At 41.4% G+C, this 15,765-nt stretch overlaps 1 protein-coding gene across 1 annotated transcript in view; it reads right to left on the bottom strand.

Moving 5' to 3' along the window:
* The window catches only part of ADAM12 (ADAM metallopeptidase domain 12), a 183,426-nt gene that overhangs the window by 51,847 nt on the left and 115,814 nt on the right, over positions 1–15,765 (bottom strand). Inside the window, exons 6-10 of the mRNA XM_027705707.1 lie at positions 11,610–11,793; positions 7,200–7,265; positions 6,262–6,333; positions 4,765–4,934; positions 3,522–3,606 (exon numbers count right to left, since the gene is read on the bottom strand). Of these exons, the coding sequence (XP_027561508.1) occupies positions 3,522–3,606; positions 4,765–4,934; positions 6,262–6,333; positions 7,200–7,265; positions 11,610–11,793 (577 nt within the window). The remainder of the gene's footprint in view (positions 1–3,521; positions 3,607–4,764; positions 4,935–6,261; positions 6,334–7,199; positions 7,266–11,609; positions 11,794–15,765) is intronic.

Below are 15,765 nucleotides of genomic sequence, written 5' to 3'. Positions count from 1 at the left end.
TCCACTTGGAATGCAATTTTATCAGCTTCTAGAGGGGGTGTTTAAAAGAAGGAATGTGATGCCTCAGCAAAAGAGGTTATTTGAAGACAGCATAAATGAAGATTATCAAAACAAACAGTGACATGTCCCATTTGATACTGAGACTGTTTAAGTATCACGAGGACTAAAGAAATGAATAGCAATGTGACTTTGATTTATTCCACCAGGGTCTTTTAAAGTTAACTTGAGCAGTAAAAGTCATTACCAAACAGTTTCACAACCACTGAATATGCAACCATCTACTGTTAAGATATTGTAAACTGTTGCACAAAATATGCAGCTGCTTTCAGCTGAACTCTGCTTCATCCCACCGAGATTCACATCAAATCCTAATAATAAAACACTGTCACCTACAGCTACAACAGGCAAGTACTTTGGTCCTGGCACTTTCCATGCTCACTCAGGTCACAGAGACAAAGAATCACAGAATGGTTTGGGTTGAAAGGGATTTTTTAAAGGTCCTCTTGTTCCAACCCCTGCCATGGGCAGGGACACCTTCCACTAGCCCAGGTTGCTCCAAGCCCCGTCCAACCTGGCCTTGGACACTTCCAGGGATGGGGCAGCCACAGCTTCTCTGGGCAACCTGTGCCAGGGCCTCACCACCCTCACAGGGAAGAATTTTTTCCTAATATTTGATCTAAATCTCCCCTCTATTAATTTAAAACCATCCTCCCTTGTCCTATCACTCAATGCCTACGTTAAAAGTCACTCTATCTTTGTTTTATACAGTAACTCAGAAGTATTTTACTTTTAAATCCATGAATTCAGTAGGCAATCTTTTGAAGCAGAAGAATGATAACTGACTCATGTGTCAAAGACTTGCTTTAATATCAGCTTCTCTTTGGTCTTTCTATGATACTACAGAACCATCACAGTAAAATAAAATTATAATGGTCTTGTTAAAGCTTCTCCCACTTCGATGACTGCCCTCCTCACTTTGAGTTTCTCTTAAAATTAGTGGGAGACCAGGTATCACCTACTGAGAGAATTCAGCCCCACAGAAAAGTAGAGATGGGCAGGCTCTCGAGGAGGCACAGCAGAGGAATTCAGATCATACAGCAGAGCTGACTGACTGCAAAAAGAGTGGGGAAAATCAGATCAGACAACAATGACTCCAGATTTTGCATTCAAATGTCATTTCTGATGCAATCTCTCGTCTCTTCTTTCAGCACAGTTTTTGGAGTGTGGGAGCTGTCGGTGTTGAGTGTTTGGGGTGGGATGGGTAAGAGGTTGGCTGAATTATGAGGTTGGCCAAATGTTCTGTTGTCCAGTGTTGAGACATTTGAGCACCTCAGTTTCCCAGGTTAACAGTTGTTCATTTCTTCATAGACATAGAATCTTTTAGGTTAGAAAAGACCTTTAAGGCCAATGAGTCCAACCATTCCCCCAGCACTACCAAGGCCACCACTAACCCATGTCCCTGAGTGTCACATCCAGGAATGGGGACTCCACCCCTGCCCTGGGCAGCTCTGCCAGGGTTGGACAACCCTTTGGTGAATAATTTTTCCCTAATATCCCTCCTGGAGCAACTTGAGGCTGTTTCCTCTTCATTTGTGTATCTTTCAAATGCCGAGCTCCCTTCTGTAGGTACCAGTATATATAAATGCTTTTTGTACCCAGCTTGATCAGCCTTTGTGAACTCAGGGGGAAGGTTGGACAGCTGCATATTTGGGTTTTGGGGGAGAGTGTTTGCTTGGTTTGGATTTGGCTGAGTTTTGAAGATTTGCTTGAAGAACTGGGAAACATTTCTAGTTATTCTGTGCAAAGCTAAAGTTAATTAGCACCTCAAAAGCTTAAATTCACTGAGATGGGAGTCTCTAGGTAACATCATGCTCCCCTTCATGACCAAATCATGACACTGGGTTTCTCCTAGACATATAAATCAGCCCCTTCTGTCAGAGCCTTGAGAGCACTCTAAAGAAATGCTGATTCTTGTTTTCTTGTTACTGGAGTGAACCATCTGTAATTTTTTCTGTTTCCAGAGTGAAGAGGACTGACCTGGCAGTAAATTACACTGTAGAGTATTTTAAAGTTTATGCTAAAAATTAAAAGGAGAAAAAAAAAATCATCATTAAAGGCATCTCTGCAGATAAAGCCAAAGCAGTGACTGCAGCCCTGAGAGTGAAATGGATAAAATGGGGCTGTCTGCCTCTTATATGGCTTTACCAAGACTTGGAAGTGCCCTGGGAGACCTTTCTTTTTTAATTCCTGTTTTCTTCTTTTTCCTTTTTTACCTGTCACCCAGGTACCCAGTGAATAACTGCTACAAACACCAATTAGAGACTCAGCTTTCAAAGCCACCAAGAGCCTGAAACCTTTGGCTCTTCTACAATTTTGATATGACTTTTTGAATTACATGATTTATTTCCAACTCCCCTATACCTCAGCCTCCCTGCTGAACTTGGAAATTCTCCCTATCATCTCCCTGGGTGCCAGTTAAGAAGGAAGGAAATGCAGGAGCTTCAAGGGATGGTATCTCTGGGATTACCCTGCCAAGTGGATTGTCTTGAGGCAAAAGCCTCAGTGTCCCGGGCTCCAGGTCAGCCCATGAAGCTTTGAAGAACTGGGAGCTTTGGGACCATGCAAATGCCAAATGTTGTGTGTTCCTGAGCTACCACCTCACTTATGGAGGATCTGGAGCTCAGGTGTCCAGCAGAGCTGGAGAGATCCACCACCACATCACCTGAGGTGCTGGAAGTCCCAACAGAGCTGTAGAAAACACAAGGGTTTTCATCAGGTCCAAGCTGAGCTCAGACAGTATCTAGGAGGGGTTTAGGGAGTCCCCATCCCATTTTATTTAAGGTACTTCTATTGTAAATGTTAGTTAATTAAAACTTCTTCCCCCCCGACTTCGCACAACAACCTATTTGAAATGAAAGAAAAATTAAAATTCTGAGAGAAAGTACTCCAGAACTATTCCCAAATATTGGCTAAGGTGTATAATAGTATGTTCATCATGTCTAATCCTCTGACAACAGCATTACCAGTAACAGCCTGCGAGAGACTCAGGTGGAATAAATGCTGTCGTGGTTTGTTCTTGCTGTCTGGCAATGCAATAAAACCACTGCTGCAGAGATGGAAAACAAGGCCTAACACAGGAAACTCTATAAATATAGAATAAAATCAATATAATAAAAGATTCAGGACAGACTGTTGTTGTCTGTAACACAAGTATACCCAAGCGTACAACAAATACATCTTCTGGTTCTTATCCTTCCCAGCACCTCAGCACCTGATTCAATGACAACAGGGAGTATAAGCTCCTTGCAAAGAGGGCATGCTGTATTTCAATGTAATATTTTGATTTTTTTTCACTGTGGAAACTATCATTTACAAGCAATCTGAATGGAGATATGAGCAATACTGAGATTGAAATCAGGGCAGAGGGGGCCGATGTTCGGGTTCGGGATGCAGAACCATAAAACCTGATATGGTGTCACACCAGTTGGGCCAGTTTGGAGTGCTGTGCTTTTCCCACTTACCATGACAACTCCTCCAGACTGCTCTGCAGTGCACATGCTCATGATGGGTGCCATGCCAATGGTGGTCCCTTGGAAGTACACCCCGCTGCAGGAGGGTGGGAGAGGAGAGGAAGAAGCACAGAATCACTATTCAACGCCAAGATACCTCCCTGTTATTTCCAGCCTCGTGTTTCTGCCAATCTCAAACAAAGATCCCATTTCCAGTGTGTCAGCTCCTCACATTTGCAGGTTTAAAACAATAAAAGCTCCCTGAACTGACAACAGCAGCACCCCTGCTACGAGGAACATCCTTTTGATCACTGTCCTTTGGGTTTACTGCTCTAACAGGACCCTTCTTGCCTTTCTCTTTTTCCCCTTTCTGAAGTTGGGAATAGAAATACAAACACAAAAATAACGTCTCCAGCTCAAAGAAGGGTTATTGTAATGCAGTGGGAAGTTTATATGCTACTTGTTTTGATACACAGCCTAGAGTGTAATAATTCCAAACAAAGTATTATTATACATAGAGAGAAATCAAATATCTCAGGAGAGACAGTTTGGAAGAGCTCAATTTATTTTTACACAGCTAATGTAAGAAGTAAAGAATTCCTTTTAATTACTAAGACATCAGGTATTTTCATCTGTTTAATACAAAGAATAGTTAATTGATCAAAATAATACCTGACTGAAGAAAGAGGGTTTTATCTTACTATTTTATTCAGGAGTGCTTTTACTTTCATAGAATCGTAGACTGGTTTGGGTTGGAAGGGACCTTTACTCCTTTACTTTAATTCAGGAACCATCAGCAGGATAAAATATGCGTGTGATTTAATTTCTAAGTCACAAATTCAAATGAAATATCCAATTTAGGCTGCATTTTAATGTTTACTGAGGTCTTTCCACTAAGAAACAGGCTTCACACAGAGGCCTTTTAACTCTACATTTGGGTGAGGGCAATTTTTTCAGTAAAAATTTAGACTGAGTCTAGTTTAAACTGCTTGTAAATTCCTAAGTATTTAGCAGTTTATTACACATCTGCTGTTCTACAGGAGTTGTGCTCAGGACAGGCTTTGAGTGACAGGGTATTGCAGAGCTGGGCAAGGAAATTCATCTGCTGAAGGGCCCTGCACTGCATTTTTGTGTCTGCAGAGGGGAAAGACAAACCCTCAGGATCACAAATGTTCCTTCCAACAGCAGGGAAGGATTGAGCACATCTATTCCCAAATCACCAAAATCCTGATATCAGACACGGTGCCAAGTCTACCTTATGAGCTGGGCATTGTCGTGGGGTTTACGAGGTAGCAGCTTTAGCTTTCTCCAGTCCAGAAACTCATGGAGGCTGGTGAAAGGGTCTTGAGAAATAGAGCACTTATCCATGTCATTCCACACTTCCACTCCGACCAGGGCTACCCGGATATTCAGTGGCCTGTAGAACTAACAGGGAAAGAAAGACAGAAGCATGTCTCTAAAAACCATTGGATTAGAATATTTCAACAGGAACATAATGAACCTTTCTTGTAGAGGTTAAAACAGTGTCTTCTCCAGGGCAAAAGCAAACACCTGACAGGACTTACTCAGACAAAGTATTTCCCTGACTTGCAGAGGGGAGCCAGGCCAACATTAGCAACGGAGCTGAGATAACAATCCTAATGTGAGACTAATGTGGAGAAGGATTCTGGAATCGATCAAGTCCAGATCTGGCTGACAGTCTGAGAAAAACACACACTAGATCTTTGTCTTGTTTCTATGCACTACAGCCATTTGGATAACAGAGGCATTTGTCGAGCAGAAATTAAGCATGAAACAAAGAATGTATTCCAACATGCAAAATTAGTTTTGAGCAGGTAACATATAAACACCTGTCTTCCAGTAATAAGTCAGCCAGACAATTATGGATGAGGTAGAGGTGTCTTCAGCAGCTTGTTTTTAATCAGGAATGCTTCTCCTTGAGCTATTGCCCTTGAAGTATCACTTGATAAGTTCTCAAATAAATTAAGACTCTCTCAGTTATAATTTCACTACTGGACTCCTAATGTTTTCTGGCTGTATGGCCCAACAAAAATAAACTCCAATTTGCTCAAAAACCACTGTACAGGACTCTTAGCCTTTATTGTTAAGAAATGACTTCAGAACAAATAAGAATCTAGTGTATGTCTCTCTTATTGCTCTCAATATGAGCCATCAACTTCTGCTTCCTTAAACACTGCATATTTTTAATTCTCCCATTTTCCCTGGATTCTACATCTTATTAACTGTGTCTTCACAGATCCTTTGCTGGCCTTACAGTTGGACCTTCCCTTGTTGCTGCAAAGGACTTTTTTTTCTCCAAATTCCTCCTTAAAATAATCCTTTTATTTTCTATAGGCTGTTACAGAGGTGATTATCTCCACCCTCCTCCCAGGTGAAAAAAATCCTAGCTCTAAATTATGCCTGTCTTTAGGAACAATGCTTCCACAGATCCATGCATCCCCTTACAGCAGAGCAGAGCTCATGGCTTAGTGTATTCAAGACCACACAAAAGGTTTAAATTTACTCTTTTGATTTGACTGGTTGGAGAGAAACATTGCTCTGAAACACTGGAGTATTAGGAAAGCTGCAGGGTTACCTCCTTGAAAGGGTGAGTGGACAAGGTTGTGAAAGGTGCTGATCTGAGCACAGTGTCTTTCTTAATTTACTACTAGAAGAAACACAGATTTCACAGCAACATCCCTCAGAAAGTGTAGTAAGGTTGGAAAAAGTGAAACAATCCTCATATTCCTACCTTATCAACGTAGTTTGCAATTTCTATCAGCCTCTGCTTGATTTTTTCCACATCCTTGCCTTGCCTCTGAAACTTGGAATGTAAAGGATCAATTTACCAGCAGCACAAATACCACAGTTTCCCCCAACAGCCACCTTACTTTGCCAGCACATCAGGAGCATCAGGGGTGTTTGGGAATTACAGGGTGCAGCCAAAAGCTGTCAGCAGACATACTGGATTCATGGGAACACAGTCTGCCTCAGAAAAAGCACAAGCTATGGGGTAGGACTTTGGATCTCATGAAAAGGTTTTAAAAGCTCTAAATCTTACATAGAGATCTTTTAGGGACTGATGTTTTGGGAAAAACGCTCCCCTCTTAGTGGGTCTCGCAGTAGAGTGGTTGCAATTCCCTGCCTGGCAGTGTTCAAGGACACAAAAAAAAATAACTAAGGAGCAAAATAATTCAAACTAAGATTTAGATCTTTGCCTGCCACTCAGCTCATGGGAACACTTCTACAGCCAATGCCTTTTCCTGGCTTTGAAGCTCTGTGTGCAAACCATCAGGAAGTCAGTCATGTTCCATGAGCTGTGATGGTAAAGTGCTGCTTCAAAAGCACTGACAGCCCCACTGAGGGCAGAGGGAATGGCAGCGAGGACTTAACTTGCTCAAGGAGACCCTGGGCAGTGAATTAATATTTGGCTCTTGTTCAGTACTGACAGATATCCCTGTTATTTGAGAGTCAAATTCCATGAAGTATTACAAGACATTTTACAATTGACTCAGTATTGTCCTGTCTTAATAATTCCTTCCACTGCTTAGCCCTAATTAGGGAAAATTATTTACTTCTGAAAACCATCATATTATTGGCATTGTATTACTTGCAGTACCATGGTAACTGATCTGAGTTAACCATTTCCTACCCATGCTTCCCATAACTATTTATTTTTAAGTTCCTTACCTCCCGATTATCTGCCACAATAACAAGCTCCACATACTTCGTTGTCTTCAGAGTCTCCCTCTTGTACTGTCAAAAAATCATGAAAATTGTATTTTGTTTTCAGCCTCAGTACAACAAAGTGCTTGCAAGAGGAGATACACAACATCTCAGATTTCCAAAGATTTCCCTACGTTTGAATTTGTGTTGTATTCCTTCTCCTCATGGAAGTTTTCCTTACTTACAAAAAACCCCCAGGATTTGATCACAGAAAGCAGCAGAGTGGAGCAAAATCTCTCTCAACCTTTCAGCTTTCTGCAGTTGAAACATTTGAGTTATCTTTCCTCGCAGGAGAATATCACCTCTAGCAGAAAGATCTTTGCTGTTTCCAAGGCACATTTAAAGAAGTGATGAGATAACTTCTAACAAACATTTCATACAGTAGACAAACTGGCTACTAAGAAAAATGAGAGATAAAGGGATATTGAGTGAAGCAGAGAAGAGGTCAAGAGGTCAACTGATAAATTATGTAGGAAGAAAAACCCAAGAATAAAAACTGCAGAAAAAAAGCAGAACCAACTGTCAGTGTCTGGGGAAGAAAATTAATACTCTAAAAATGGAAGGCATACACTGAATTTTGTATCTGCATATTCATATAAAAGAGCTGGTCGTGATACTTGCAGTTTTAAATGCAGGTCTAAAAGAATCACAACGTTCAGCTTAAAAAAAAAAGCAGTGAAGAAAGTGAAATGATTTTGCAATAGTACAAATCATAGCACAGATCCTCTGCCACCCTGAATTTAAGTGACCTATTAATGCCTGTAAAAGTTTTGATTTACAGCAGCTGAGGATCTATTCTGCCATGTGTCTGGAATAAGACAGTTAGTGAAAAGAGGTCTCAGCAGAATATCTGATCTTCGTGCCAGAACTTAAGGGGCTTAAGCAGATGTCTGACCTACTACTGACCATGATGTCTTGAACTAAACCATTGCTCTGTAACCTAAAACATGACTAAAGCTTTCCAAAGAAAACTGTTCCAAGGCAAACTGTGTGATCTCCTAAGCTCAGCCAGTGTTGCACATCGCCTTCCAGCCAAATTTCACAAAGTTTTCTTCACATTATCTTTGTTATCTGCAGATTAATCATTTTGGATGTTTGGCAAGAAACCTCGTGTTTAGAGGAAAGTGAACAATGTGATCTTTGGTAACTGATTTTTAAACTCATATTTAATAGCATTACACAGCCTTCTAACTGCAATAACTGGGAAAGTGTTAAATTCCATTTGGACGGTGTTTATGAACAGAGAGAGAAGTAAAATCTATTGTTAATGAACTAAACATCAAGGATAAAACCCCTTCATAGGATTACACTTATCAGGGGGTCTGTCAGATGAGCTGAGGTAGATGCTCTCAAAACTTCTGGTATTTGGGTTCTCTGTCCCTTTCTCATACTCTGCTGGAGCCCATTGTGACCTCCATGGAGTCACGGTGTGTGCACAGCCTTGGTGCACATGGCCCTGCCTCATCTGCCACACAGGGCAGCAGCAGTGCCTGGTGATGAGCTGGATGGAAACCAGGACACCAAGAAGTCATTCTGTCCCCTCCTGCTGTTCCTGGAACAACAACAGGTGCAGTACAAAGGGCCTGTGTTGTCTCAGAAGACTCCAGCAGAACCTACAGTGCTCTGGCAGAGCTTGATTTCATGGAATCACAGAATGATTTGGGTTGGAAGGGACCCTAAAACCATCCTGTTTCAACCCCCTGCCATGGGCAGGGACACCTTCCACTAGCCCAGGTTGCCCCAAGCCCTGTCCAACCTGGCCTTGGACACTTCCAGGGATGGGGCAGCCACAGCTTCTCTGGGCAACTTGTTCTCTGCAAAATACATCAGACATGAGCGAGATGCCACATAAGGCAAATGACCACGTGGGTGTGGTTTGTGCTGGAATTGATCTCTCAGATACTAAAGTCTAACATTGTCCTGAAATTTATTACAAGAGAGATGTACCCCCAAGGTGCCTCCCACCCTCTTCCAAATGAAGAAGAAAAGGTGACACAGGAAAATCCAAGTACAAATATACAGGAAGAGCTCTGTTACATCAGTCAGTTTAAAACATTTACTTCTTACCAAGAGTAAAACTGTTTGGACTGGAGAGGGTTTGCTGCAGAGAAATTGGCTGGCAGTGTATCATCACATAAGCCTCTGGTAACTGCCTTGCATAACAAGTCTGTTCCTGAGATTTACCCAAAGACTATGTGCATTCCTGGGATACAATATTTATTTATAAAATACACCCAATTATGACCTTTTCCAGCTTGCTCTCTGCAGCCAGCTGCATCAATGCACAGCCCACTGCCTGAGTTAATCCTTCAGGACTAAAATGAAGAGTCAATAATAAAGCCATGACAGATGGACAGATGGGGGGCAATGTGCTTTGTTCCACTGGCTGTCATCTTTCTCCCCTGCTTCTACCACACCTGATTCTACCACAAAACTGCTATCCCATGCAGCTGTAGCCATTCCTCATGCCTCTCTGCCTCAGAATTAGCATGGCTTGGATTCACACTGCAGTGGTGCAGCCTCTCTCTTTCTCTGTGACCCACTTGCCCCAAACAACTCACCTGCCTGACCTGTGTCCACCACCACAAGGTTTTTTGTGGCTACAGAGAAAATTCCATACTGCAGGTGCTGTCCTACACATCGGCCTTGCTTTCTGTAGGATCCTATCTCAGTGGAGCTCAGCTGGAAAACGCTCCCTGCTGCAATTTGAGGGTCCACTGAGTCATGAAATGACCCAGTATTTATAGTGCCCCGGCTCCAACAGGGCAAAACGTGTCTGCAGACATCTGTGCATCACCTGAATTGCTCTGTTGAGGCTCATGTTTGGATCTGGGAAGCTGAGTCTGCTGCGTGTCCCATCATTTATCTGTACTTACATCTAACCCAAAGGTTAGACTAACTCTGTGATACACTGGTCTCACATTTCAGCTCTGCTCAATAAGGATTCAGTGTAGGTAGTTAAGTGAAGAGTGGGGGGAAAGCAGTGAACAAAAACCTCCCCCTGAACTTAAGACTTGATTTCTGCTTAAGTCTGTCACCCAGTGGAATTTGGAGCAGCCTTGTGTCTCCCTATTTTACAGGTCACCTTTATTCAGTGTGTCCTGACAGTTTGCTTAGCTGATGACAACACTGAAATATGAAAACTCGCTTCACACATTACATTTGACAACTTTCAAAATTTCTACATTAGAAATGTATCCAAGACACTCATTATGTATATTGTACCTATCCATATGATGTGACTGTTGACAGGTTTTATAATTATGTCCACTGAACCACAGCAAAAATAGTTTTCAGATATTTAAAGTGAATACTGGGATGTGGTTGAAGCCATCAACAAAATGTGAGAACCATAAGGGTAATAATAAATTGCTTTGACTGTGTCAGTTTGTTATGTGCACACATTTTATTTCAGTGTTGCTTTGATTACTTCAGTGAAATTCAGTCAGAAGTCATGAAGAATTTGTGGAAACTTTAATAAAGTTATGAAAAGTACTTTTCCAATGCTTTCAACCTATAGGTATTTTTAGAAATGCATTTAATTCTTAAAATGGTATATGCAAAGGCTAATACTTTAGATGTAATATTTAATATTCCTAAAATGTCAAATAATTCTACTACACAAATAATATCTAGGGATGTAATTTAGGTTGTTTTCCTTAACAATTGACCAGATGCAGAGACTTAGTCCTACATGCAAGTACAAATCCCCATAGGTGACATTTAATAAATGCTGAGGGCAGATTGGTATCAGTATATAATTCCTGAACCCCTAAAGCAGCCTTTTCTACAATCCTCATCCAATACATAGACAAACTCATTGCAGTATTTTCTCTTCCTGATTTTTAGCTCATTTAATTTTCTGCAGTTTCTATTAGCATTTCACATGAAGTGCACTTCTGCCTACATAAAAGCAACTACAATAATACATCTGTAAAATAATATGGTGAGAATTTGTTTTGTCTGCATAAAAGACTTTCCTACCAGAATGTAGTGTTTCAAAACCTGATATTAGCAAAGCATCACAGCTATCATGTTCTCCTCCACCTTGGGCGGGCAAGAGCTTTTCCAGACACTGCTCAGTATTCTTAGGGGGTCTTAAATTCTGGTTGTAATCATGGAAGAAGCAAAATATATTACCATAATATGGTGAAAATAACATGTTGAAAAGAAAGTAAAAAGCGAGTTATGCATGTAGAATGAGAAAAAGGAATAAAGCTTTAACAAGTAATTTCAAGCCTGCACTTAAGCAGATGACACCGACAGTTGTTGATGTGGGTTCATGGTTTGCTCAACTCTTTGTAACAGAGTTTTGACAGGCAGCAATATGGAAATGCAACCAACCAGACATATAAAAGTGCATCATCCACCTACCCTGCCAGCTTGAGAATGGTGTGATGTGTCATTGTCATCAGTTCTCGGGGCAGAGATGTCCAGCTGGTGGCCGCAGGATCCCGGGGCTATTTTCAGATTCTCTGCTCGGTAGATCCTGTGTTCATTTGTAGCACCTTCTAATGGCTCCAGAATGTAGCTTTTGTTTCCAAACACAATAATTCCCCTGGAACGGAGGAGAGCAGAGTAAGATGCATGGTTTGGAACTACAACAAAGTTACAACAGATTTAATAATGATGGAGCATGAGAAAGCAAAACGCTGATTTACAATGTCATGGTCGAGTGGAGCAGGAAACATCAAAGCTGTGTATTTGTCATTGCAGCACACTATACTTTAAAAGAAGCAATGGCTCACAGAAAATTTGTCTCTTCTGAAGTGCTGCACTGCAGAGTAAAATTATATTTGTGTTTTATTTGTTTTCCACTCTCCCGGTGATGCACTGCCATCGCTGAGGGAGTCACGGAGCCCGTGCTTCTGAGGCCCCGTGGCAAATGGGAATGAACAAAAGCCTGGAGAAATGCCTTTGTAAGGAAAAGTACAGCCTGGAGCCATCCATTGTGGTCTGCAGTGAGCATTACACCTTTAGACCAAGCACTGATGGGAGCATTGGCTCTGCCAGATGAAAGAGGCACTGCGGTGTCAGAACAGTTATTAAATATTGCACAGTGGGGCAGCAGAGGAAAGCTCAGATATATTAACAGTGGATCCCTGTTTAACTCATTTTACTGCCCAAAATAATAATTTTGACAGCAATAGCACCTGGTCTCTGAGGATCTCAGATTTTCCATCAATGAAAAAGCTCTTGCTGCACTACTTTAAGCTGAAAAGAGGAAAGAGGGGTTAGGAAGAGAAACAACGTCCAAGAAAGATGTGGAAGAACTTAGGACATGTAGCAATTCTGGGTTGCATGTGCTGCCTCCTAACCAAAAACCTCTCCCCCTGTATGCTCCAGACAACTCACCAAATAAAAAAAACATTCTTTGGTTCTTGTGCTGGGTCCTGGCCTGTTATTCTAAGATGCTACAGCAAAACAAAGCTGACAAAAGGTTGGATGTATGACAGTGTGAGAGAGTTGGAGCTGTTCAGCCTGGAGAAGAGAAGGCTCCAGGGAGAACTTAGAGCCCCTTCCAGTGCCTAAAGGGGCTCCAAGAGAGCTGGGACAAGGGCCTGGAAGGACAGGACAAGGGGGAATGGTTTCCCACTGCCAGAGGGCAGGGTTAGATGGGATATTGGGAAAGAATTGTTGGCTGTGAGGGTGGTGAGGTCCTTGCACAGGTTGCCCAGAGAAGCTGTGGCTGCCCCATCCCTGGAAGTGTCCAAGGCCAGGTTGGACGGGGTTTGGAGCAACCTGGGCTAGTGGAAGGTGTCCCTGCCCATGGCTGGGGGTGAAACCAGATGATATTTAAGGTCCTTTCCAACCCAAACCATTCTGTGATTCCATGATCTTTCCAATTCTAAGGAAGCTGCTCGTTCAGCCCAGCCCAGCAAACACAGACAGTGTGGGGTGGGAGTCCATGGTCTGCACATGCTGGAATAGGATTTCTGGTACCATATTATACAAAATAGGATCATCTCCAGCAAGACCTCTGGAATGACTAATTGTAACTGCAACTGTAGACCCCAAAGTAAGAAAACTCCTGTACATCAGGACTGGCACAGCATTAGAAGGCATGCAGTAGGTTTGCAGACAAGGTTCAGGTAGAAATTGCTAAGTAAGGAAGGAATTTAACATTCTGTGCCTGACTTGCATCCTGACCCCATTCTACCAACCACACAGGAGGGTCCTACATAATTCCTACGTGAAGCTGGACATCAGGTTTTGTTGGGTACCTGTGTGACTATGGAAAAACACTCTTTAAAAACCATTTCTCTTTACTAAACTATGGATAAACATTTGTTTGTGAGGTAGTGTAAAAATTCATCAATTAGACACTACATTGGACACTACGCTTCATTATTAATTTCCTCCTGTCTTTAAATTATAAAGGTTTTGAACCCTTAATTTGAACCAGTAATTACAATGTAATTGTATCTGGAACTCCATGAACCTTTTAATTGGCCAAGGCATTCTTCCTCAATTCCTGCTCTAAACTGCTCTATACCATCTATATGCTATTAAACAGCAATATTTTTCAGCACAAAACTGGCTGTATTTTATTAGTGTGTCTTTTTAGAAGTTTCTGCCCTTTTTATTTCTGTCTGTGTAGCAACAAAGGTAAGATACTACAACCATTTTGAGACCAATACATGTCGCTGTACAATTCTTCTGCAGAAAGCTAAAAAAAAAAAAAGGCAAAAAAAGAGAAAGAAGAAGGACCCAAAAGCAGGCTAATGACACCATAAAGACTGATTTAAATATAAAAAGCAATATTATTGGGGAAAAGCTGCCTTAGGTATTCTAAGATACGATGAAGAAACTCAAAGTCTTTGGTCTCCTAACCATTAACTGCAATATTCATTCCAAGCTTCACAATCTTGCTACAGAACATCATTGACACCAGTTCAACCAAGCCAACAGACAAGCATTCCACTGTTACTAGAACAGCTAAAAGTCCAAGAGAAAAAAGAAGAGTGAAAAACCATGATATTAAAGCCTGTACAACAGCATTTACTGATGTGAACCAAGGCTCAGGAGCTGATAATTCATTTTTAGCTTCCTTAGCACCCGTGGCAGATCAGGTAAGATATATTCCTCAGCCATCACACAGCAGGCTGTGGGTGATGGATTACAGCTGGAAAAGCAGGACTGATTTATCACGGGGCCTTTGCAGCTCCAGCCAGGATACAAAGAGCATCCATGACATATGAGAGACCTCTGAGCAGGTCACCCCTGATTTGAGTAACCTTACACCCCACACTTCTAAATTATTATCAGACCTGCCGTGTTCCTTGGAGAATTTAGGAAACTAGGACAGTGTATTCCCTTTACTCCAATAACCAGCAACTCTGTAATCAGCCCAATCAAATAAGGATTGCTGTCTTTGCCTTGTGCAATTAATCATTTAATTTTGGAGGCAGCTGGAATGAGCACTGGAGGCAGGAGTCCATTAGTCACTGTTTGAAATGGGCCAGCCCTGTACTGGCAACTCAAAACCAATATAAAACAATGAAGAGTTTTATTTTTAACATTAAACTTATACTTAGAACGTTCCATTTAAAAATTAGAGACTTAAATAATTTTCTTCAGTTAGAAACACACCAGGAAGGGAGAGACTTAGAAGTATTCTTTTACTGGGTAGAGTTCTTTCTATCTTTTTTTTCCCTATTTTAAAGCCAGTATCTTGTTTCCAGGAGTTCATATCCAAAACATGCCACATCAATACCAAATATCTGAAGTATCCCTTGAATACCCAGCTACTGTCTAAAACAACTAAATAACCATTTATTTACCCCTCATTTTCTTTAGTTGAAGAAGATATGGACAAATGATCATATATCAGTAATTAATTTTGGTTTTTATTGAGCATATCAGGCTCAGGGCTGTCTGACTTCCACCCCAAGCATGAGCCTTTAAGGACAGTTCCACCTTTGCATGTGGAGCACTCCCATGGTAAAGAAAATCTGCAGATTAGGCATAAAGGCAAACATACTTTTCATTTGAGGCACACTTATCCCTTGAGTGCTGCCTACAGGATATCAGCACTTGGCTTGTGACCATCTGTAATAAGATAATGAATATCAAATATGAATTTTCTTGGCCAGCTCTCTGGTTTCGACTAATTTTCTTTTCCTACAGTTGCATTTTCCCCCCACTGACCAGTGCCAAGCACAGCACCTTAAGAATGTAACTAGTCAAAAGCTATGGTTTCTTTCTTTCTTTGGTCTGAACCAAAAAAATCTACCAGTCATTCAGTACTAAGAATTTGATGCAAATAAAATAAATCCATAACTACTGTTTCCCTCCACTCTTGTCAGGTGTTTCAAAGAAGCCTCTGTTACTCCTTCACCAGTTCTGTGTCTCCCTCTTGAACAGAGTTCTCCCACATGTCTGAGTCATCCTATAGACCCCGAAGTACAAGATGGTACAACTTTACTATTTTTCAGGAAGTATTATTGTTAAATAATATAAGGTTTTCCAATGTGACAAATAGTCAATATATTAAATTAGAGATCTCCAGCCAAAAATCACACAGGGA

This window comes from Neopelma chrysocephalum, unplaced genomic scaffold (genome assembly GCF_003984885.1).
Source record: "Neopelma chrysocephalum unplaced genomic scaffold, ASM398488v2 Primary Assembly neopelma1_347, whole genome shotgun sequence".
Lineage (NCBI taxonomy): Eukaryota > Metazoa > Chordata > Aves > Passeriformes > Pipridae > Neopelma > Neopelma chrysocephalum.
Note: the sequence above shows the minus strand (reverse complement) of the source record. Positions and strands in the feature narration are given on the sequence as shown.